The 21,160-nt window shown below is 45.3% G+C and overlaps 1 protein-coding gene across 2 annotated transcripts in view; it reads right to left on the bottom strand.

Moving 5' to 3' along the window:
* ADAMTS6 (ADAM metallopeptidase with thrombospondin type 1 motif 6) overlaps positions 1–21,160 on the bottom strand; it is a 352,249-nt gene that overhangs the window by 29,210 nt on the left and 301,879 nt on the right. For both annotated transcript variants that reach the window (XM_019496068.2, XM_059725136.1), the window contains one exon: positions 5,305–5,509. In XM_019496068.2, coding sequence (XP_019351613.1) covers positions 5,305–5,509 — 205 coding nt within the window. The remainder of the gene's footprint in view (positions 1–5,304; positions 5,510–21,160) is intronic.

Below are 21,160 nucleotides of genomic sequence, written 5' to 3'. Positions count from 1 at the left end.
TCCCAGCCTGATATTTCAAAGTATGCCTACTCTTTCTTTCAAAAATCACAGGAACATAGGACAGAAAGGGAGTTCCTGAGTCATCAAATCCAGTCCTCTGTTCTCACAAGCACCAGATCATATAATCACTTTCATGAATATATCAACTCCCCACTCCTCTTATTGAAAGGCCGTCGCAGAACCTGACTGCTCTAATGATTAGAAACCTTCTAATTTCCTAGATTTACTCATGGTGAGTTTATACCCATCTGTTCTTGTGCCAACATTCTCCTTTCATGTAAATAGTTCTTCTCCCTCCCTCATGCTTATTCCCCTGATGTATTTACAGAAAGCAATCATATCCCTCTCGGCCTTCATTTTGCTAGACTAAACAAGCCAAACTCTTCTAGTCTTGATTCATACTGAAAGGCTGTCCATTTCCATGATTGTCCCAGGAGGCCTTCTCTGCATCTGTTTCATTTTAAGTTCAACTTTCTTGAACACAGGTAACCAGAATTGTGGGCTGTGTTTCACATGAGGTCCCCACAGCACCATACACAATGGTATAAATACTTCATTATCTCTAGTGAAACACTTCTCCTGATGTGCCTTAGGCAATATTCCAACTTTATACCTAGAGTTTTGATATCACTGGGGAACCTTTGCCCTGCCCTAAGGATTCAAACCTTGCCTACTTCCCAGGAAAAAGCTTTAAGCACCAAACTATAAGACATTCTGCTATGTGGGTAGATGTAAGGAAAGGTATTCTGAACCTCTCCTATTGAAGCTGCTACACTCTGTAAGAAATCATTAAAAATTCATGAGACAGAGAATGCAAGAGTGAGCTTGACTCTCTAGGGCACTCTGCTGGGAGAGAGGAGCCCTGTATATGAGCCTCTGCTCCAAAGGCTGTTTTTATATTTTACCAATGACAATTTAATGTAAAACATATAAACATGCCTTAGACCGGGGATTAAACCCAGGCATCCCCTTCATAGGTGAATCACTAACCCAGTCAATTCACTCTCGTATACTCTCTCTCATCCACTGAATCTCTTTAAGTATTCAGTACAAAGTAGAACATTGTGAGCAAAAGGAGTCCCTGCCAATTCTGAATAGCCTATAGCCAGGTGATCAGGGCACTTTCTTAAGGGGCTGGAATCATGGGTTAGAATTCCCAGAGGTAGAGGAGGGAATTAATCCCAGATCTCCCAAATCCTGCATGAGTATGCTACCAACTGAGCTATCACGTTAAAAGGGATACTATCTCTTCTTTGGCAATTCTAGAGACCACACAAGAAAGTGGCATTCTTAGATGGTCTCTAAGAACACTTACCAGCTAGAACCTATCAGCTGATATAAGTAGGAGAAAACCCAATTTGTGGATCTCAATGAGATTTGGCTGTGAGAATGGCATTCAGCTGGTGAGCCCAGTCAAGGCTAAGGCACATCTGGGAATACACAGAATCAAAACTTGAAGTGATTAATGAACTTAACATAAAAAAAACACAGGTGCCTAGGGGGGTTAAGTGCCTTCAAGGTAAAGCAAGAGTTAAGGGGGACTTTTAAGGATTGCAATTTTGGCCTTGGGTTCCTAAAGGTTGCCCAAGTCCCAATTTAGGCACCCAAGTTCTTTTTGTGGATCTGTGCCAAAGTCCTTATCTGAGAAACATGCAGTTGTAGCTACTGGTACTAGCAAAAAATAACATCCTTTAGAAGGAAAAATTTTATGGGAATATAGCCAAAATTCCACAAAATAAGATGAACTACACCCTGTCCCCAGAAATGAAAATTAAGTAAGGAAATAATCAAGTTGCCTACAATAATATTGAATCACCAAAAACCAAAGGCATCGCTAGAATTTAACAAAAAGCATAGGTCTCCAAAGCAAAAGAAAGAAAAATGCCCTTATAAACAAAAAACAGGAAATAAAGTTTCCTTTTACTACATGCACTCAGAATTTTTGACTCATTCAATAGAAGGAGGCAACCATGACTAAGGGGGATATGAATGCAAAGGAAGAAATGCATGTGTAAAAATTCTGATAAGTATCCTCCCAAGAAATCCCTATGGCAATTTTGGCTGTTTTGAGTTTATTACCTTGAGATACTTTGAATACATATGAAAGACAACCACAAGTTATTTTTTTTAATTTCAATATATGATTCTCTGCTTTGCCTAAATACCTTTAGATTATCCCATCAACCTAAATATATATTCACTCTTTCTACCTTTTAAAATTGCATTTTGTAAATTACCTCCAGTTTTCTATTACCGATTGTGTGAATGGAGGGTGCTTAAGAGAGGCGGGGAAAGTTTTATGATAATTTATTCACATAGTAAAACTGCTTTTCTTTCTTCACTAGTGTCAGAGTGATAGTGAAGCCATGATGGTCCAGAAATAATGTAAGACACAAGGACTTCTTAGGGTGAGATCTTTTAGTGGATGAACTTTTTCTTCTAATTTCTTAAAAACCTTGTCAGAAAACCCATCAAGATCAGTGGTTTTGACAAAGGTCTGAAACTATTTGGGGTGAAGAAATTCCTATTTCAAGACATAACACACGCAAACATTCACAAGGCTAGACATAAAAGACATGAAAATCCACTGAAGCTGCACATATTACTAGTCCCAGATATAATGGATTAGCTAGAATATACAGAGACAGTCAAAGGTGCATATTAAATGCAACATACTATCTGGTTCTATAATTTATCTCATATATTCCTATTATATTGCTATAGTGTCTGGAGGCCCACTCAGAATCAGGACCCAGTTGTTCTAGACACTGGTTCCAACAGCCTTAAACATGTATCCACGCTATGTAAGTGACATAAGAAAGGGTTTTCTATCTATCTCCTCACTCACTTGCTTCCATCCTCTAATCATCCCCTTTCCTGCTTCCCTTCTCAGCTCACCCTCTTTCCCAAAATCATGGATAAATCTTTAAATAGATAGTATACACTTGTAAATCTGTAAAGGAGAGTGGGGAGCCCAGTTTAAATGGCTCCTAATTTTTGCTTCTCTGCCCTAATCCTACCATGCTACTTCTGGTCATCTGTTTGAAGTCCAGGGGTGAGGATCTGCCCTCCTAGTCTGTAATGATGGCAGGCCAATACTGGGATTAAGAAATGCAGCGTAATACATGTTTTACAAAATGACTGCATAATTTTAGGGTTTTTAAAGACCTGATTCTATATAAAGAGAATTTGGAACAGGGAACTTACAGTATTCGGTATGTAAACCAAATGTCTTCTTAGGTAATAGACACCGATAGCATCACCATGAAGGGCCAATTATATCCCACAGTTCTTTGCACACTGCCATGCAAATAATATGGATTGCATTATGAAATTCAGTGTTCAATGAGATGGACCACAGCAGCTCCACAGTAGCACACAGAACCATACTTTAATACTTTATGACTGGAAGTGGCATACATGTGGCAAAGAGAATCTGGAGATGGTGTGGAACTAGTGGATCTGTTCTACCCCAGTCCCAAATGGCCTCTTCCATAGATGGGTGCTTGAAGAACTTCCCCAGCCTTATTTCCAAATGCTGAAACAGTTAATTGGAGCTAAAGGCAGTTGTGAGTAAAAGATCTGGGCAACTAAACACCCACTATCTGACTTCACAGTTTGCAAGATATTAGAATTAATTTGAAGGAAAGAATAATTAAAGATATAAAAATAAATAGAAAATGGGATAAAATACAACATGGATTTACTAGAAGTAGATTGTGTGAGGTTAACTCAAGATGTTCCTTCAGTAAAATAAATGATTTTTAGATATGGGAAATGCAGTAGAAGCATCTCTCACAGTGTTACCTGGGAAATTATTAGAGTAACTCGGGGAAAACAATAATTAGAAAAAGAATTGTAAAATGGGTAAGAAACTGGAGAGATGACAACAGAATATCTTGGAAGGGGAAGTATTGGGTTGGAGGGAGGTATTTACTAGAGGTCCTCAAGAATCAGTTTTGGGGCACATTTGATTTAATATATTAATTAACTTTTGGGAGAATCAGTAGGAATGTGTTAGCGAAGTTTAAAGATACCATAAAGTTAGGAGGAGTTATTAATATAGAAGGAGCTCTAACACACAGGAAAAATGGATTGACCTTTGAGTACTGGAAGAATAGAAACAAGATGAAATGTTATAGTATACAATGCCAGGCTATGCACTTAGAAACTAATAACATGATTTTCTGCTATAATACAGGAGCTCATCAATAAGAAATGACCCAGAAGGATCTGTGTGTAGTGGTTGATCACAAGATGAATGAGTCAGTAGTGTGATGCAGCTGTGAAACAGGCAAATACAGTTCAAGGTTGAGAGGGGATATAATTGCTCTCTATAAATGAATCAAGTAGCGGGACATCTGAGAGGTAGAAGAACTATTTAGGCTAAAGGATGAAGTTGGTACAAGAACTGGCCATGAACTGGCCATAAATATATTTAGGTTTTTAACTGTTGGAGTAGCACCATTCTGGAACAGCTTCTTTATAGGAGTAATGTGAAAAAATATAGTATCTAAAATTGTATGGGACTGGACATAAAGACCTAGGTGAGTCCCTTCTATTTCTATATTCATAACTTAGAGAAATCTCGAGGTTTCTCAAATATAAATTGGGGACTAAATCAGAATGGGAATATCAAGAGTTCTGAAAAACAAGAGTCACAGAAGATACACAGCCATCTTTACTCCCTTCCAGGTGGTGTTTGTTTGTGCACTTTTATAATTCAATTCAGAACAAGGACAAGTCAACTTCTGTTTTCCTTGCATTGGTTCACATCATTGTACTGGCTCATTCACCCATAATTAGGCTAATATATTAAGAGATAGGGCCATATAGATTAAAACTTATGTAAGGGCTAGTAATCTCTTTTTCATAAACAAGGAGTGCTAGGGATCAATTCTTAGTTTCACTTCTCATGTCTCCAAGATAAACTCTAAATTCTATGTCTCTAAATTCTATAAATTTAAATCTAATTCTATAAATACGTCTACATTCTGTAACTTCTATATGTCTTCCTGTTTACTGTTGGAAAAAATGGCATTTTTTGGTACACTAAAAATCATTATATCCTCTTTTCCGCTATATTTTCATACAGAAGTCCCTAGAAATTAGAATCTCTTTCTGTACCTATATAACTACACTTCAATGGTCTAAATCAGATGGGTACCTTTATGGACCCCTGCTCTTGGAGCTTCATTTTTAGACAGCAAACAGCAATAGGAAATTCATTTACATTCACTGGAAGGAACTCGTGACTTCCTCATTGTCAATGTATTAAAATGCTAATCCGTGAAATTTCCTTACTTCTGACCAGTCCAAAGCGACCCACTGAGGTGGACAAGACTGATTGTTACAGGGTTCTTTTTCGATAGGCCTGTGTGTTAAACAGTTGGCATTGTCCAGTGTCTCCTCCTCAGAAGGTCCAATCTTTCTGATACAGAGAACAGTCCGTGAACGCATTCCACCATCACAGGTCTTACTACATTCTGACCAATCTCCTATAAACCATCTGCAGAAAGAAAAAAATGGGAAACATTGCATTTCATGAATGTAACAGATTTAAACACACAGAGTCTGAACTGTTTCCATGAATAATCTTAAATTATTGCCAGTAACACAATCTTCTCAATGAAAAAATATAGGTACTGACACAGTCTTTTCACTATACATTTTTAATTAAAAGTAATTATTTTATCATAAGCAGCATTGCAACCATTATCTCCAATAACAGTGACATTTTGCATTTTTCAAGAGGTTCATTGTAAGACCAGAAGTCAAGAAATGTGATTATCCATTGTCCTGGACATTGTGCATCGATCACACTAAAGTGAGTGGGAAGTGAATCTAATATCAATATTCTGGCTTAGAAGAATTCTACAAAAACTCCGTATTTACTTTTCATCAATCTAAATGTCTGTACAATGTACAGAACATCAGAAAATCAAACCCAGGTACTATGAGTTCTATAACTGATTTTGCCACACACTTGCTATGTGATCTTGGGAAAGTCATTTACCACTCTGTTGGTCTGGTGTCCAGATATATAAAATTGAGTATTCATTCACATATGACACACATCTTTTTCCCCAAAAATTAGCTGCTGGAAACTGTGGGGGCGGAAGCAGACAGCTTGATTCTGTGGGAGCCAAACTGCTCAGCTCTTTTTCAGCTGGGTGGGCAGCCAGTGGTCCCTGCTGAGTAAGCAGAGAGACCACCCAGCTTTAAGAAGTGGGGCTGGGCAGTTGGGCTGAGCCAACAGATTCAGCTACTGAACTCAAATTGGGTGGGCACTATGTCCTGAAGGTAGGGGGTTAACAGAGCAGCCACAGGTTTTAATTCCACCTTCCTACTGAAGTTGCCTGTGTTTTCCCTGCAACAATACAATGCTTATTGCTATTTTCAAGGAAAGATCTTTTTTTGTATTCCACCTTCTAAAAACAAGAGGCACATGTCTTATATGGGGATGTGTGGTACTTGAGAATATAGGATAGATTCTGTGAGGCTTAATTCATGAAAGATTACAAAACACTTTAAAATATCTTCATAGACACATAATTTCCAGATATTAGAAATGCAAACACTGTTAATCACAATTCATTATATCAGCAACAACCCGCAAAATATTTTTCAAAACTTAATCATTGCAGCAGATCTGCTGGTGGAAACTCAGGGTGTTGGTGTACAAAAGGAGATGTTAGGAGCTATGGAATATTGCATGGCCAATTCATGCTACTTGGTGCTGCTGCAGAGTGGGATGAGGCAACTAGAATGTATTGACAAATCCGCATCTGTAAAAGCTACACTAAACTGGATATAAATATTGAGAACACGTGTCAAAATATAACAGTAAAAAATATTGCAGGGATGCTGTAGTTACCCTCAAAACACAGTCTACAAATCTAGAAACTTCAGTGACAGGTGAAGCTTAGATCAAAACACAAAAAGGTATGAAAAGATACTATTGGAGCAGTCAAACAATTCTATGTTCAATTGGTGATGACTGAAGAAACAAATGGGGGGGAGAATCTAATTTATTTTAAAAATCAGGTTAATTCAATCTGGTACCAGAAGCACTCTATTATATAAGTTGAGTTTGCAATAATATAAGCACTGATAACATTCTTGACATGAAATTTACTTAAAATCTCTGGTATGTACTGTCAACCTTAACTCCATCTTAAGGGCAAAACTCAAATCAGACCTAATTACAGTAGTTACAACTGGTATTTCCATCATAACCTAATTTCCTACAATGAATAATCAGTTCTCTACAGGCCAGTTTGTCTGAAATAACAAAAAGTTTGATCAACTTTCAGCAATACTTGCTTTCAATGTTTTATTTTTAAAACAGACTCTTGCTCTTGTTTTTATTTGAGAATGCCTGCCAAGTGTACAAATTATTATTTTATTTGATCTTTCATACATAAAAAAAGACTTGAAACTATCAGTTCCATTTTTGGTAATAAGAAAATTAATATACACCCAGACTGACAACCTTGAGACCAATGTGTTCTCCCTAATTCAGTGTGAAATACCGGAGATACTCATTTCCAAAAAATGAAGATTTTAATAAAAACAACATCTGAGTTATAAATGGGACAGCATCAGCACCACAAGCTGTGATTTCATTAGATCAGACATACTAAGCAGCATTGGGTCTGATCAAGACGACCTTCAAGGAAAACCCAGATGCTGCAGGAAGTGGTTTTGATGATTTAGTAGCTGGCATTTTTCCTTATGAGTCATTACTAAACCCATGCTCCAGCATACTTTTAGATGACAGTAACTATACTAATGGAGGGATAATCTTTTGAAGAAAACATACTGAAGATTCTGACCACTTGTGTCCATTAAAATACTCGAGGCACTTATGAATTTGACTAGGCTACTCATATTACTAAATCTACTCTTTCCAACTTGGAAAACAACATTCTATTTACCCACTGACATACAATATGGTAGCTGTTCAATACTGACTAAGAACATTGAAAAATTTTTTAGGACAAGATTTGTAGGATATTGTATCTCAAAGGCAGCAAATTTTTAGTGGTAACTGAACTAGATTTTGTGTCTTGTATGCAAATTTTAATGGTGCTATGGGCTCTGAAAGGAGGGGGTTAAGGTAAAATTTCACAACTATTTTTATTACAGTAAGTGCGTGCCATCAAACACATTATTCTTATTACAGATGGGTTCAAGCTACAAAATTCATGTAACAGTAAATGACAGAATTCTTAGGTGCTTAGGCACCTAGGTCATATTAACAACGGACATGCCGCAATGGGGAGGAGGAATCCTGAGATAACATAACACTAACACAATAATGTTCTTTCCCACTCCTATTCCAATGACCATGATAGAGCAAAAAGAGTGTAGCCAGGGCATACCTGCATTCCAGAGATCCTTGGCTGCCAGAGAAGGCCATTGCAGACAAATGCAATTCAGAACCCTTTGAGGCTGCTTTGGTTGCATGGAGGGCCAAATCAACCTGTATTCAGTCCTCAGAGTAGATGGAACTGGCATAAAGATATAAAATGATCTTTGCACTACCCTCAGCTGCTGCAGGGATAGTAACAGTGAAGCTTAAGGATCTGAGCCAAGAACTTTTTGCAAAATTTGGATGCTAAAAGATGTTTGGATTTTAAAAACACCTCCCAAACTGGAGTGTGTTCTGAGCTGAGGTTTTAGTGTGGGCCTGTCTCTAGATCTTGTTCCAGTGAATCTGTTGGCTTGTCTTTTAATACAGCACATCATGTACACAATAATTTGAATGTTTGGCAGAATATTTGTTATCAAAGATTGCTTAGTGTTGCTATTTAGATTCTCGCCATAACATGAAAGAGACAGTATGGCAATTTAACACTTCAAAGTAATGTACAGAAACTTTCAGAAGAAAGTGAAATAATAAATAAGCATGGTAAAAAGGAAAAGGAAGGAAAGAGGCAATACTTAGGCATGTAGAGGAGCTTCTACCTATCTCAGATGAAAGCGTTCCTTCTTCCCTGACCTGGTTTCTCATTCTTTAGAAACTCAATACAATTTTCATTGTCCACACCCAAAACTCTGAATTAGTCACAGGCTCCAGTGGAAGCCAATACCCAGCTACTGTAGTTCTGCATATGAGCATAAAGCAATATAGCAAAAACAGTGCAAAATTCAGGCTGCATTCCTTCTTCCTTACATACTATTCTCTCTCATCAAGCACTTCTGAGTAGACTTCTGTAAGTTCCTATAAGAAATCATACTATAATTCCCCCTTTTGTAAAGCTATTTACCCTATCTTCTCTTTTGTCAAATTTATTTGAGGTACAAAAATAAAATCTGAATACCATAACTGACAACATTTATGGGCAGAGTGCCAAAAACATCTGCAAACTCAACTCGTAAGATGCTGGTGTGCCAGGGGTGGATGGTGAGGAAGCTGTGAGGGGCCTGATCCTTGTTGTGGCGATGCAGCCTCGGCCCCTTCCCTGCCATCCACCCCAGGGTGTGCATGCACCCATTGCCAGCAACAAGCTGAGCCAGGGCTCTGCAGACCCCAGTGCACACACTTGCAGCTTCCCCGTTGCCTGCCATGGTTGGTCTTTGCTCTGGGCAGGCTCCTGCTGCCTACAACTGAGTCTGGGGATGCTGCAGGCAGCTGCACTAGGGGCCATGGAGCCCTGGCCTAGCTCATTGCTAGTGGCAGGTGCACGCCTGCCTTGAGGTAAATGGCAGAGAAGGAGCTGAGGCTATGCTGCCATATAAGGATTGGGCCCCTCGCACTTCCCCCACCATCTACCCATCCAAAATGCCTTCACATGCCACACACTCTGGCATGTGTGCCAGGGCTGGCTACCCCTGGTCTACATTTATCACACAGACAACTAGAAAAGGACAGATACAGTAGCAAGCATTAAAAGAAGACCCCAAGATTGCAGGGCCAGTAGACCTAACTTTGAAACCAGGAAAGATATTATAACATATTTTCATCCAATCAGTTTGGAGCACCTAGAGAGTAACAGATGATAAATAACAGACAACATAGAGTTATCAAGAGTAAGTCAAGGCCTAAATCAACCTGATCTCATTCTATGACAAAATGACAAGTTTTGTGGATAGGGAGAAAGCACTGTATATGATACATCTTGAATTTAGTTGGACTAGTAACATTCTCACCCATTCTCATAAGCAGGGATCTGGGTTTTCCTCTTACTGTGGAAAAATGCAGTAAAACCTGGATTTTCTAATTTTAAGGAGAAAAACCTGGATTTTCTCCTTTAAAGGCAAAGAACACAGGAAATTCCCCTTGCAGGATTTCCCCTTGCAGGCTTAAGGAGAAAAACCAGGATTTTCTCCTTTAAAGGAGAAAAACATGGGAAATGATGGGTTTCCTCTTGCAGGCTGGCAGAATGTGTGTGCATGCACATATATGCACACATATACATGGCTGTCAGCCAGCCTGGAGAGCAGCTCCCCATGGTAAGTGGGCAGGGGGGAAGGAATTGAGCTCTCCATAGTAGAGGAGGGAGGGATGGAATTGGGTAGGGCTAGGACTGGGAATGCTGCCCAGCTGGGGTGCTACATGGGGCCCAGGGCCAGAATGCATGGCCACAGGGACAGGGCAGAGAGCAGGATGGGGCTGCAAGTAGGATGAGGGTTGGTTCCCTGCTGCTACACATGCTCTGAAGGGAATTGGGGGCATGTGCCCCCCCAGATTTGTACATGGGGCAGATGCACACTGCCCACTGTGAGCTCAGGCTCCCTGCCCTGCTGCCCTTCCTCTGGGGCTTCTGCAGCCCAACAAGTGGGACTCAGCACAGCGTGGCAGAGTAGGGTGGAGAAGTTCAGTGCTACTGTAAGCCCCACGGCACCATGGTGAGGTACCCCCTGCCCATCCGGCAATACCAGGTGTAGCAGCATGGAGTTGTGCCCCCCGCTGCTGGGCAGGAGAGGGCACCTCACTGTGGCAATGTGGGGCTCCCACTGATGGCACTGAGCTTCCCTGCCCAGTCCTGCTCTGACCTGCTGCACCAGGTCTCACCAACCAGGCCATGGCGCTGCCGGGGCAGGGCAGTTGGACAGGGAGTTCTGAGCCCATAGCAGGAAGCCCGCACCTGCCTCGCCGCCCATGGGCTCATCTCCGACCATGCCACCTGTGGGGGAGGGGGGCCTGGGCTCCGGGTTCCACACTCCACTGTACCGCAGCAGCTGCTGCCTCCCACAAGCAGCAAATGGGGCTCTGGTGCTGCTGGGGGGACAGGGGGCTATGGCCCCAGGTCTCTGACCCTGTCACCCTGGCAGCTGGGGGCCCCCTCTGGCAGGGCTGAGGGACTGGAGGACTGTGGGTGGGGAGTGAGGGGCCTGCATTCTGGTGAGCAAAGGGGGCAGGGGGAGCTCTGATTTTCCATGATAAAAAACCCAAAATCAAATGCCAAAATGTATTAGTATTCAGAATTTATTTTATTATAGTGATTGAGGCACTGGTAGGCTTCCAAACTGCTTTAAAATTGTAAATATATTAATAAAACATTGTGTTCAACTGAAACATATATATGTATATAGTGGCATTTCATTTAAATCATGGATTTTGGGGGTTTTAATTAGAGAATTTGCAATTTTTATCAGATAATTTGCAATTTTTAAACACAGAAAACCAGGATCCCTGGTAAATAAGCTATGAAAATACAGTCTAATGAAGCTATTATGAGGGGGGAATATAAATAGTTGGATAAATGGATTTCAACAAGCAGTCATCATTGGTCAATGTCAAACTGGGAAGAGGCATCATACGGAGTTCTCAAGGCATCTGTTCTCTGTTCTGGGTCCAATGGGGGTTCACTGTCTTCATTAATGACTTGGAAGATAGAATTGGGTATAATCTTAGTATATCTGTGGATGACACAAAGCTGTGTAGGGTTTTAGACATTTTAAGGGACAGGATTAAGATTTAAAATTAACTTAATAAATCAGAAAAATGGTCTGAAATACACAGAATGAAATACAACAAATACAAGTTCAAAGTACTACTACACATAGGAAGAAAAAGCACATGAACTAATACAAAATAAAGAAATATGATAAGGCAGTATTTCCTTATTTTGGAAAAGGATGTACTGCAGAAAAGGAACTGGGAGTTATAGTGGATAGCAAGCAAAATATGAATGAACAATGCAATATTGTTGCAAACAAGTAATAGTATTCTTGGATGAGTTAACAGGAAAGTTGCATACAAGTCATAGGTTGTGATTCTTCCAAACTATTCAGTGCTGGTGAAGCCTCATATGGAGTACTGTGTCCAGTTTTGGACACTGCACTTCAAGAAGGACTGGAAAAATTGGAAAGAATCTAAAAGAGAGCAACAAAAATTAGAAGGCTACAAAATAAAACATATGAGGACTAGTTGAAGGAATTTGGTCTTATTTAGACTAGAGAAGATAAGAATGAATCAGTGTTCCTAAGCGAGGGACACAACAAGTCTCTCACTGGGGTTGAGGAGAGGCAGCAGCAAGGTGCCAGACTTCCATGCGTAGACCCTGAGATGGTGCAGAGTCACTTGGAAGAACTGGATGCCTTTAAGTCGGCAGGCCCGGATGAGCTCCATCCGAGGGTGCTGAAGGCACTGGCCGACATCGTTGCAGAGCCACTGGCAGGAATATTCGAACGCTTGTGGCGCACGGGCCAAGTCCCGGAGGACTGGAAAAGGGCCAACGTGGTCCCCATTTTCAAAAAGGGGAGGAAGGAGGACCCGGGCAACTATAGACCAGTCAGTCTCACCTCCATCCTTGGCAAAGTCTTTGAAAAAATTATCAAGGCTCACATTTGCGAGAGCCTGGCAGGACAAATTATGCTGAGGGGAAACCAGCACGGGTTCATGGCAGGCAGATCGTGCCTGACCAATCTAGTCTCTTTTTATGACCAGGTTACGAAACGCCTGGACACAGGAGGAGGGGTGGATGTCGTACACTTAGACTTCAGGAAGGCCTTCGATACGGTATCCCACCCCATACTGGTGAACAAGTTAAGAGGCTGTGACTTGGATGACTACACAGTCCGGTGGGCGGCGAATTGGCTGGAGGGTCGCACCCAGAGAGTCATGGTAGATGGGTCGGTTCTGACCTGGAAGGGTGTGGGCAGTGGGGTCCCGCAGGGCTCGATCCTTGGACCGATACTCTTTAATGTCTTCATCAGTGACACTCAGGAACCAGCAGCGGGAAGGAGAGGAGTTGGCACACGTGTGTCCCGCACGCATGTGTGCCCCTTTTACCAACTGACTGACCGGAGGCCGCGGCGGCAGCAGCAGCAGAGGAATTGGCAGCGGGGGCAGCAGCAGCTGATCCCCCGAAGGTAAGTGGGGCAGAGGGACCCGGTGCAGCTGAGCCAGATCCAGAGGGGAAGCCCCCCGGGTCCCATATAGCTGAGCCGGTAGGGAGCCGCACTCCTGAGCCGCGTGGCGCGAACAGAGCGTGCAAACAGGGAGGGCTAGGAAGGGGACTGTCCCCCCAGGCCAGGGGGCACCCCCGGGGCTAACCCTTGGGGGAGCAGCCTCCTGCAGCAGCAGATCCCCCCAGCGGGGGAGTGTAGGGGCGGAACTGACGGAAGGCACTTCTGGGTAGACCGGGGCGCCTGACTGGCCGTTGGAGCGGGGCGGGTAATTCAAACCGCGGGCTTTAAAGCCGCAGGGTGACGTAGTTCCCAGCACTCGGGAACCAGCAGCGGGGAGGAGAGGAGTCGGCACACGTGTGTCCCGCACGCACGTGTGCCCCTTTTACCAACTGACTGACCGGAGGCGGCGGCGGCAGCAGCAGCAGAGGAATCGGCAGCGGGGGCAGCAGCAGCTGATCCCCCGAAGGTAAGTGGGGCGGAGGGACCCGGCACAGCTGAGCCGGATCTGGAGGGGAAGCCCCCCGGGGCCCATATAGCTGAGCCGGTAGGGAGCCGTGCTCCCGAGCCGCGCAGCGCGAACAGAGCGCGCAAACAGGCACGCTCTGCGAGAGCGCGCCAGTGTTTGCGCAGGCGTTCGTGCCGGCGGGCGGGCAGGAAGGGCCAGGAGTGGGACTCCTGTAGGGGTAGGGCGTAGACACCACACAGATCTACAAACAGCAGCTTAGAATGGTGTCTACGAGGAATGCTGCTAGGGCCTCTGCCCAGGGGGACAAGGCTACCCGGGGCAGGTCTGAGGCCTCCACCCAGACCGAGTCCATGGGGGAGCTGATGTCCCCCTACCTCCTGGCCTGTGGGGGATCCCCAGCAGGGCCGGGGGGGGCAGAGATTGGGGGCCCCCACACCTGTCCGGCAGGTGCCCATCTTAGGGCTCTGGAGGGGCAGGTGAGGGAGCTCCGGGAGGAGGTTAGCAGGCTGAGGGGGATCAGGGAGGTGGAGGATGAAATTGACAGTTATTTCCTTTCCCTGCAGGCCCAGGCACCCAAGGAAGAAGCAGCCCGGGGAATGCCCTCCACAGCAGAGTGGCAGACGGTCACAGCCAGGACCGGAGCAGCTTGCAGCGAACCCGTACCAGCTTCTCCAGTCCGACTGGTGAACAGGTACGAGGCCCTGGCGACCCTGCAGGAGATGGAAGGGAAGGAGGAAACCCTTGGGCAAGAAGAAACACCACGTTCTTCACACTCCAAACAAATCAAGAGATCCACGAGGACCCAGAGGAGGAGGAGGCGATGAGTGCTCGTCATAGGCGACGCCATCCTGAGAGGTACGGAAGGACCCATCTGTTGCCAGGACCCCTCGGCACGAGAGGTATGCTGCCTCCCTGGAGCAAAGATTCGGGATGTGACGGAGGTAATCCAGGCCAGGATCAAGCCCACCGATTACTACCCCATGGTCCTAGTCCATGTGGGTACTAATGATGCGGCCAGGAGAACCCCCGATCACCTGATGGCAGACTACAGTGCTCTGGGTGGCGTGCTGAAGGAGTTCGGTGCACAGGTGGTTTTCTCTTCCATCCTACCAGTGACCGGACGAGGAAGACGGCAGGAGAACTGCATCAGAGAGACCAACTGGCGGCTTCAGCAGTGGTGTCTCGAGGCAGGCTTTGGATTCCTGGACAATGACCAGCACATCATGATGAGGGACATGCTCAGCTGGGATTGGCTTCACCTGTCCCCCAAAGGTAAGCGTGTGTTTTCTACTAGGTTGGCGGATCTCCTCTGGCGGGCTTTAAACTAGGCTCGTTGAGGGGAGGGGAGTACGAGGGCAGGGGAAGCTGTGGACCACCAAACCATGTGGCACCCACAAGGACAGCCCAGCCTGAAGAAGGAGAACACTGGAAACCTGAAAGCCATGGGGAGACCAGCACTACAGAACAGGTAAGAAACAAGAAGGTAAGAAACAATGGGCCCCTTGGGACTCGGAGCGGGGGGGCAGCAAAGGCACCAGTCGCAGGGCTCAAGTGCCTATATACTAATGCTAGGAGCATGGGGAACAATCAGGATGAATTAGCGCTCCTGCTTGCACTAAACACCTATGACTTAGTGGGGCTAACAGAGACCTGGTGGGATTCATCCCATGACTGGGCGGTACATATTGAGGGCTATAGATTGTATAGAAAGGACAGGTCGGGGAAGAAAGGGGGGGGGGTTGCACTTTATGTCAGTGAGCAATATACATCAACCCTCATCAAGACAGAATCCGAGGTTGAGGAAGTAGAAGGATTGTGGGTTAGGCTACATGGGGGGCAAGGAGAAAGGGATTTGGTGGTAGGGGTCTGCTACAGACCCCCACACCAAGGGGAACAAATAGATGCGGGGCTCCTGAGGCAACTCTCAGAAACCATAAAAGCTATAGAGGCGGTAGTCATGGGGGACCTAAACTACCCGGACATCTGCTGGGAGATGCAGACAGCAAGGTCCCATCGCTCACGCAGGTTTCTAACCTGTATACAGGACCTCCACCTGACACAGGAGGTGCATGGTCCCACTAGGGGGAATGCCATACTGGATCTGGTATTGGCAACAGGAGATGACATGATAGGGGACCTCCAGATCTGTAGCCATGTGGGAGACAGTGATCACCTAATAATAGAATTCAACATAAGACGGCGAGTGGGTAAGGTAACTAGTAGGGTGAAAGTGCTAGACTTTAGGAAAGCTGATCTTAATGCACTCAGGCGATTAGTCAAGGAAGCACTGCAGAGTAGGAGTTTTGAAGGGATGGGAGCCCAAGAAGGGTGGCTGTGCCTTAAGGAAACGATCCTTCGGGCACAAAGCAAGACGATCCCCGAGCGAGGCAAAAAAGGGAAAGGGGCCAGGAGGCTTCCATGGCTGACCAGAGAAATCCAGGGCAGCCTAAGGGCCAAAAGGGGAGCACATAAAAAGTGGAAACAAGGTGAGATCACTAAAGATGAATGTACCTCCTCTGCTCGTGCTTGTAGGGAGGCAGTTAGGCGGGCCAAAGCTATCATGGAGCTGAGGATGGCAACCCAAGTAAAAGACAACAAGAAATTGTTTTTTAGATATATTGGGAGTAAAAGGAAGGCCCAGGGAGGAATAGGACCACTGCTAAATGGGCAGAAACAATTGGTGACAGATAGGGGGGACAAGGCTGAACTCCTCAACGAGTTCTTTGCCTCAGTGTTCCTAAGTGAAGGGCACGACAAGTCTCTCACTGGGGTTGTAGAGAGGCAGCAGCAAGGCGCCAGACTTCCATACGTAGATCCTGAGGTGGTGCAGAGTCATTCGGAAGAACTGGATGCCTTTAAATCAGCAGGCCCGGATGGGCTCCATCCAAGGGTGCTGAAGGCACTGGCCGACATCATTGCAGAGCCACTGGCAGGAATATTCGAACGCTCGTGGCGCACGGGACAAGTCCCGGAGGACTGGAAAAGGGCTAACGTGGTCCCCATTTTCAAGAAGGGGAGGAAGGAGGACCCGGGCAACTATAGGCCAGTGAGTTTCACCTCCATCCTTGGCAAAGTCTTTGAAAAAATTATCAAGGCTCACATTTGTGAGAGCCCGGCAGGGCAAATTATGCTGAGGGGAAACCAGCACGGGTTTGTGGCGGGCAGATCGTTCCTGACCAATCTAGTCTCTTCCTATGACCAGGTTACGAAACGCCTGGACACAGGAGGATGGGTGGATGTCGTATACTTAGACTTCAGGAAGGCCTTCGATACGGTATCCCACCCCATACTGGTGAACAAGCTAAGAGGCTGTGATGTGGATGGCTGCACAGTCCGGTGGGTGGCGAATTGGCTAGAGGGTCGCACCCAAAGAGTCGTGGTGGATGGGTCGGTCTCGACCTGGAAGGGTGTGGGCAGTGGGGTCCCGCAGGGCTCGGTCCTTGGACCGATACTCTTTAATGTCTTCATCAGTGACTTGGACGAGGGAGTCAAATGTACTCTGTCCAAGTTTGCAGATGACACAAAGCTATGGGGAGAAGTGGACACGCCGGAGGGCAGGAAACAGCTGCAGGCAGACCTGGATAGGTTGGACAAGTGGGCAGAAAATAACAGAATGCAGTTCAACAAGGAGAAATGCAAAGTCCTGCACCTAGGGAGGAAAAATGTCCAGCACACCTACAGCCTAGGGAATGACCTGCTGGGTGGCACAGAGGTGGAAAGGGATCTTGGAGTCCTAGTGGACTCCAAGATGAACATGAGCCGGCAGTGTGACGAAGCCATCAGAAAAGCCAATGGCACTTTATCGTGCATCAGCAGATGCATGACGAATAGGTCCAGGGAGGTGATACTTCCCCTCTATAGGGCGCTGGTCAGACCGCAGTTGGAGTACTGCGTGCAATTCTGGGCGCCACACTTCAAGAAGGATGCGGATAACCTGGAGAGGGTACAGAGAAGGGCCACTCGTATGGTGAAGGGCCTGCAGACCAAGCCCTACGAGGAGAGACTAGAGAAACTGGACCTTTTCAGCCTCCACAAAAGAAGGTTGAGAGGCAACCTTGTGGCTGCCTTTAAGTTCATCACGGGGGCACAGAAGGGAATTAGTGAGTATTTATTCACCAAGGTGCCCCCAGGGGTTACAAGAAACAATGGCCACAAGCTAGCAGAGAGCAGATTTAGATTGGACATTAGGAAGAACTTCTTCACAGTTCGAGTGGCCAAGGTCTGGAACAGGCTCCCAAGGGAGGTGGTGCTCTCCCCTACCCTGGGGGTCTTCAAGAGGAGGTTAGATGAGTATCTAGCTGGGGTCATCTAGACCCAGCACTCTTTCCTGCTTATGCAGGGGGTCAGACTCGATGATCTACTGAGGTCCCTTCCGACCCTAACATCTATGAATCTATGAATCTATGACTTGGACGAGGGAGTGAAATGTACTCTGTCCAAGTTTGCAGATGACACAAAGCTATGGGGAGATGTGGACATGCCGGAGGGCAGGGAACAGCTGCAGGCAGACCTGGACATGTTGGACAAGTGGGCAGAAAACAACAGAATGCAGTTCAACAAAGAGAAATGCAAAGTGTTGCCCCTAGGGAGGAAAAATGTCTAGCGCACCTACAGCCTAGGAAATGACCTGCTGGGTGGCACAGAGGTGGAAAGGGATCTTGGAGTCCTAGTGGACTCCAAGATGAGCATGAGTCGGCAGCGTGACGAAGCTATCAAAAAAGCCAATGGCACTTTATCGTGCATCAGCAGATGCATGACGAATAGGTCCAAGGAGGTGATACTTCCCCTCTATCGGGCGCTGATCAGACCGCAGTTGGAGTACTGCATGCAATTCTGGGCGCCACACTTCAAGAAGGATGCGGATAACCTGGAGAGGGTCCAGAGAAGGGCCACTCGTATGGTTAAGGGCTTGCAGACCAAGCCCTACGAGGAGAGACTAGAGAACCTGGACCTTTCCAGCCTCCGCAAGAGAAGGTTGAGAGGCGACCTTGTGGCTGCCTATAAGTTCATCACGGGGGCACAGAAGGGAATTGGTGAGTATTTATTCACCAAGGCGCCCCCGGGGGTTACAAGAAACAATGGCCACAAGCTAGCAGAGAGCAGATTTAGATTGGACATTAGGAAGAACTTCTTCACAGTTCGAGTAGCCAAGGTCTGGAACGGGCTCCCAAGGGAGGTGGTGCTCTCCCCTACCCTGGGGGTCTTCAAGAGGAGGTTAGATGAGTATCTAGCTGGGGTCATCTAGACCCAGCACTCTTTCCTGCTTATGCAGGGGGTCGGACTTGATGATCTATTGAGGTCCCTTCCGACCCTAACATCTATGAATCTATGAATCTATGAATGGTGATCTAATTACAATCTTAAAATACAAAAAGGATTATTATAAAGAGGTTGACAGTTGATTTTTCTTTGTGTTTAGAAGGGACAGATTAAGAAATAATGGGAATAAATTCTAAGATGGCAGATTTAAGTTAGATATTATGAAAATTTTTCTAAATATGAGGGTGGTTTAAGCATTGGAACAGATTATCTAGAGAACCTATGGACTCTCTATCATTGGAAGCTTTCAAACGGAGATTACAGAAACATTTCTCAGTGTGGTGCTCATATTCTTAGCTCTGCAAATCAAATGAATGGTGTGGAGCTGGTCCATAGTCTTGATCAGTCCCCACACTGCCCCCACAAGCCTGGATCTGGCCCCAGAGCCCTGCATCACTTCCACCCAGCTGGAGTCTAATCCTGGCTGGGTGTGGGTGGAGTGGGGCCCTGGAACCCAATCCAGGCCAGGGAGAGGCAACACAGGGCTGTATACTGCCCCCACCCAGACAGGATCAGGCTGGCAGGGTAAGAGGGCTGTGCCTTCACCCATCTGGGATTGGACTCTGGTGGCCCTGCACTGTTCCCACCCAGACAGATACTGTCCTGCATGTCCAATAGCACACAGGGCTATGGCCTGTGGGACTTCCTACAGGACTCATTAATCTGGCCCCCACAGGATCCATAGGGAACCTCAAGGGCTGGATTACATGGCTCTGGGGCCAAATCTGGCCTGCAGGCTGGGAGTTGAATGCCCCTGGTTTAGATAAGTAATCTTGCCTTAAGCAAAGAGTTTGATTAGATGACCTCCTGAGTTCCTTCCAATCCTATATTTTTACGATGAAGACCAAATCTTTCACCCCTTATTTCTATACAAAATATTATATGTACCCTGCAGATGGTTTGATGTTGGTGTGACTGTAAGTCTTTGTAGCGACTACAGAAGATGCTTTGAACTTGACTATTCTGTGGTGTTTTGAGATCATATTCTGTTATCATTTGGCCATTGTCCTGTGTTCCTTTCATGTCCTACTGACCAAATATTACAGGAGCTTATCTTTCATCTTCCTCCATGCTCATGCTTTTACCTTGTCAGAGAAGGCAACTATTTTCGCAGTTCAGGTGAAAGGTATGCCTAGCCAGTGCTATGTTACATGAATATCAGTTTGTTTGTGTAACAAAAGTAGTAGGTTTTCTAGAACACCCTGAAAAAATAGTTTGATCTTGGTAATCCCCTGGCTAAAGAGCAAACATAGTGCCCATCTTTAAAAAAGGGAAGAAGAAGGACCTGGGAAATTACAGACTAGTCAGTCTGATCTTGATACTTGGAAAAGATTGTGAAGCAGGTCCTCAAGGAACCTATTGTGAAGCACATAGAGGAGAACAAGGTAATCAGAAACAGCCAGCATGGATTCACCAAGAGCAAGAAAGTCAAGCTTGAGCAACCTGATTTCCTTTTATGATAAGGTGACAGGCTCTGTGAATGGGGGGAGAGCATTGGAGATAAGAAAATCCACCCAAGACAAAAGTGCTGTAGGGTGGATACTGGTTGTACTATTATATTCATCAAAAGTAGTCCTCAGTGGCTCAGAATCTAGTTAGGGGAGGTATCAAGTAGGGTTCTCTAGGGGTCTGTCCTAGCTTTGGTTTTGTTTAACATCCTCATGAATGATTTGGACGATGAGACTGAGTGCACTTAGCAGATATGTAGATGATACCAAGTTGGGTAGAACTACAGACACTCTGGAGGGTAGGACTAGGACCCAAAATGACCTGGATAAACTGGAAAAATGGTCCGCAATCAATCACATGAGATTCAGCAAGGACAAATGCATAGTCCTGCACTTGGAATAATTACATGCATAAATATAGATTGGGGAATGATTGGCTAGGCTGCAGTAATGCAGAGAAGGACCAGGAGGCTTACAGTAGACCATAAGCAGGTTGGACAGGCACTTGGTTGTGATAGTTTCATCCAAGATGATCCTGCTTCAAGTAGGGAGCTGAACTAGA

The sequence above is a fragment of the Alligator mississippiensis genome, chromosome 3 (genome assembly GCF_030867095.1).
Source record: "Alligator mississippiensis isolate rAllMis1 chromosome 3, rAllMis1, whole genome shotgun sequence".
NCBI classification, from domain to species: domain Eukaryota; kingdom Metazoa; phylum Chordata; order Crocodylia; family Alligatoridae; genus Alligator; species Alligator mississippiensis.
Note: the sequence above shows the minus strand (reverse complement) of the source record. Positions and strands in the feature narration are given on the sequence as shown.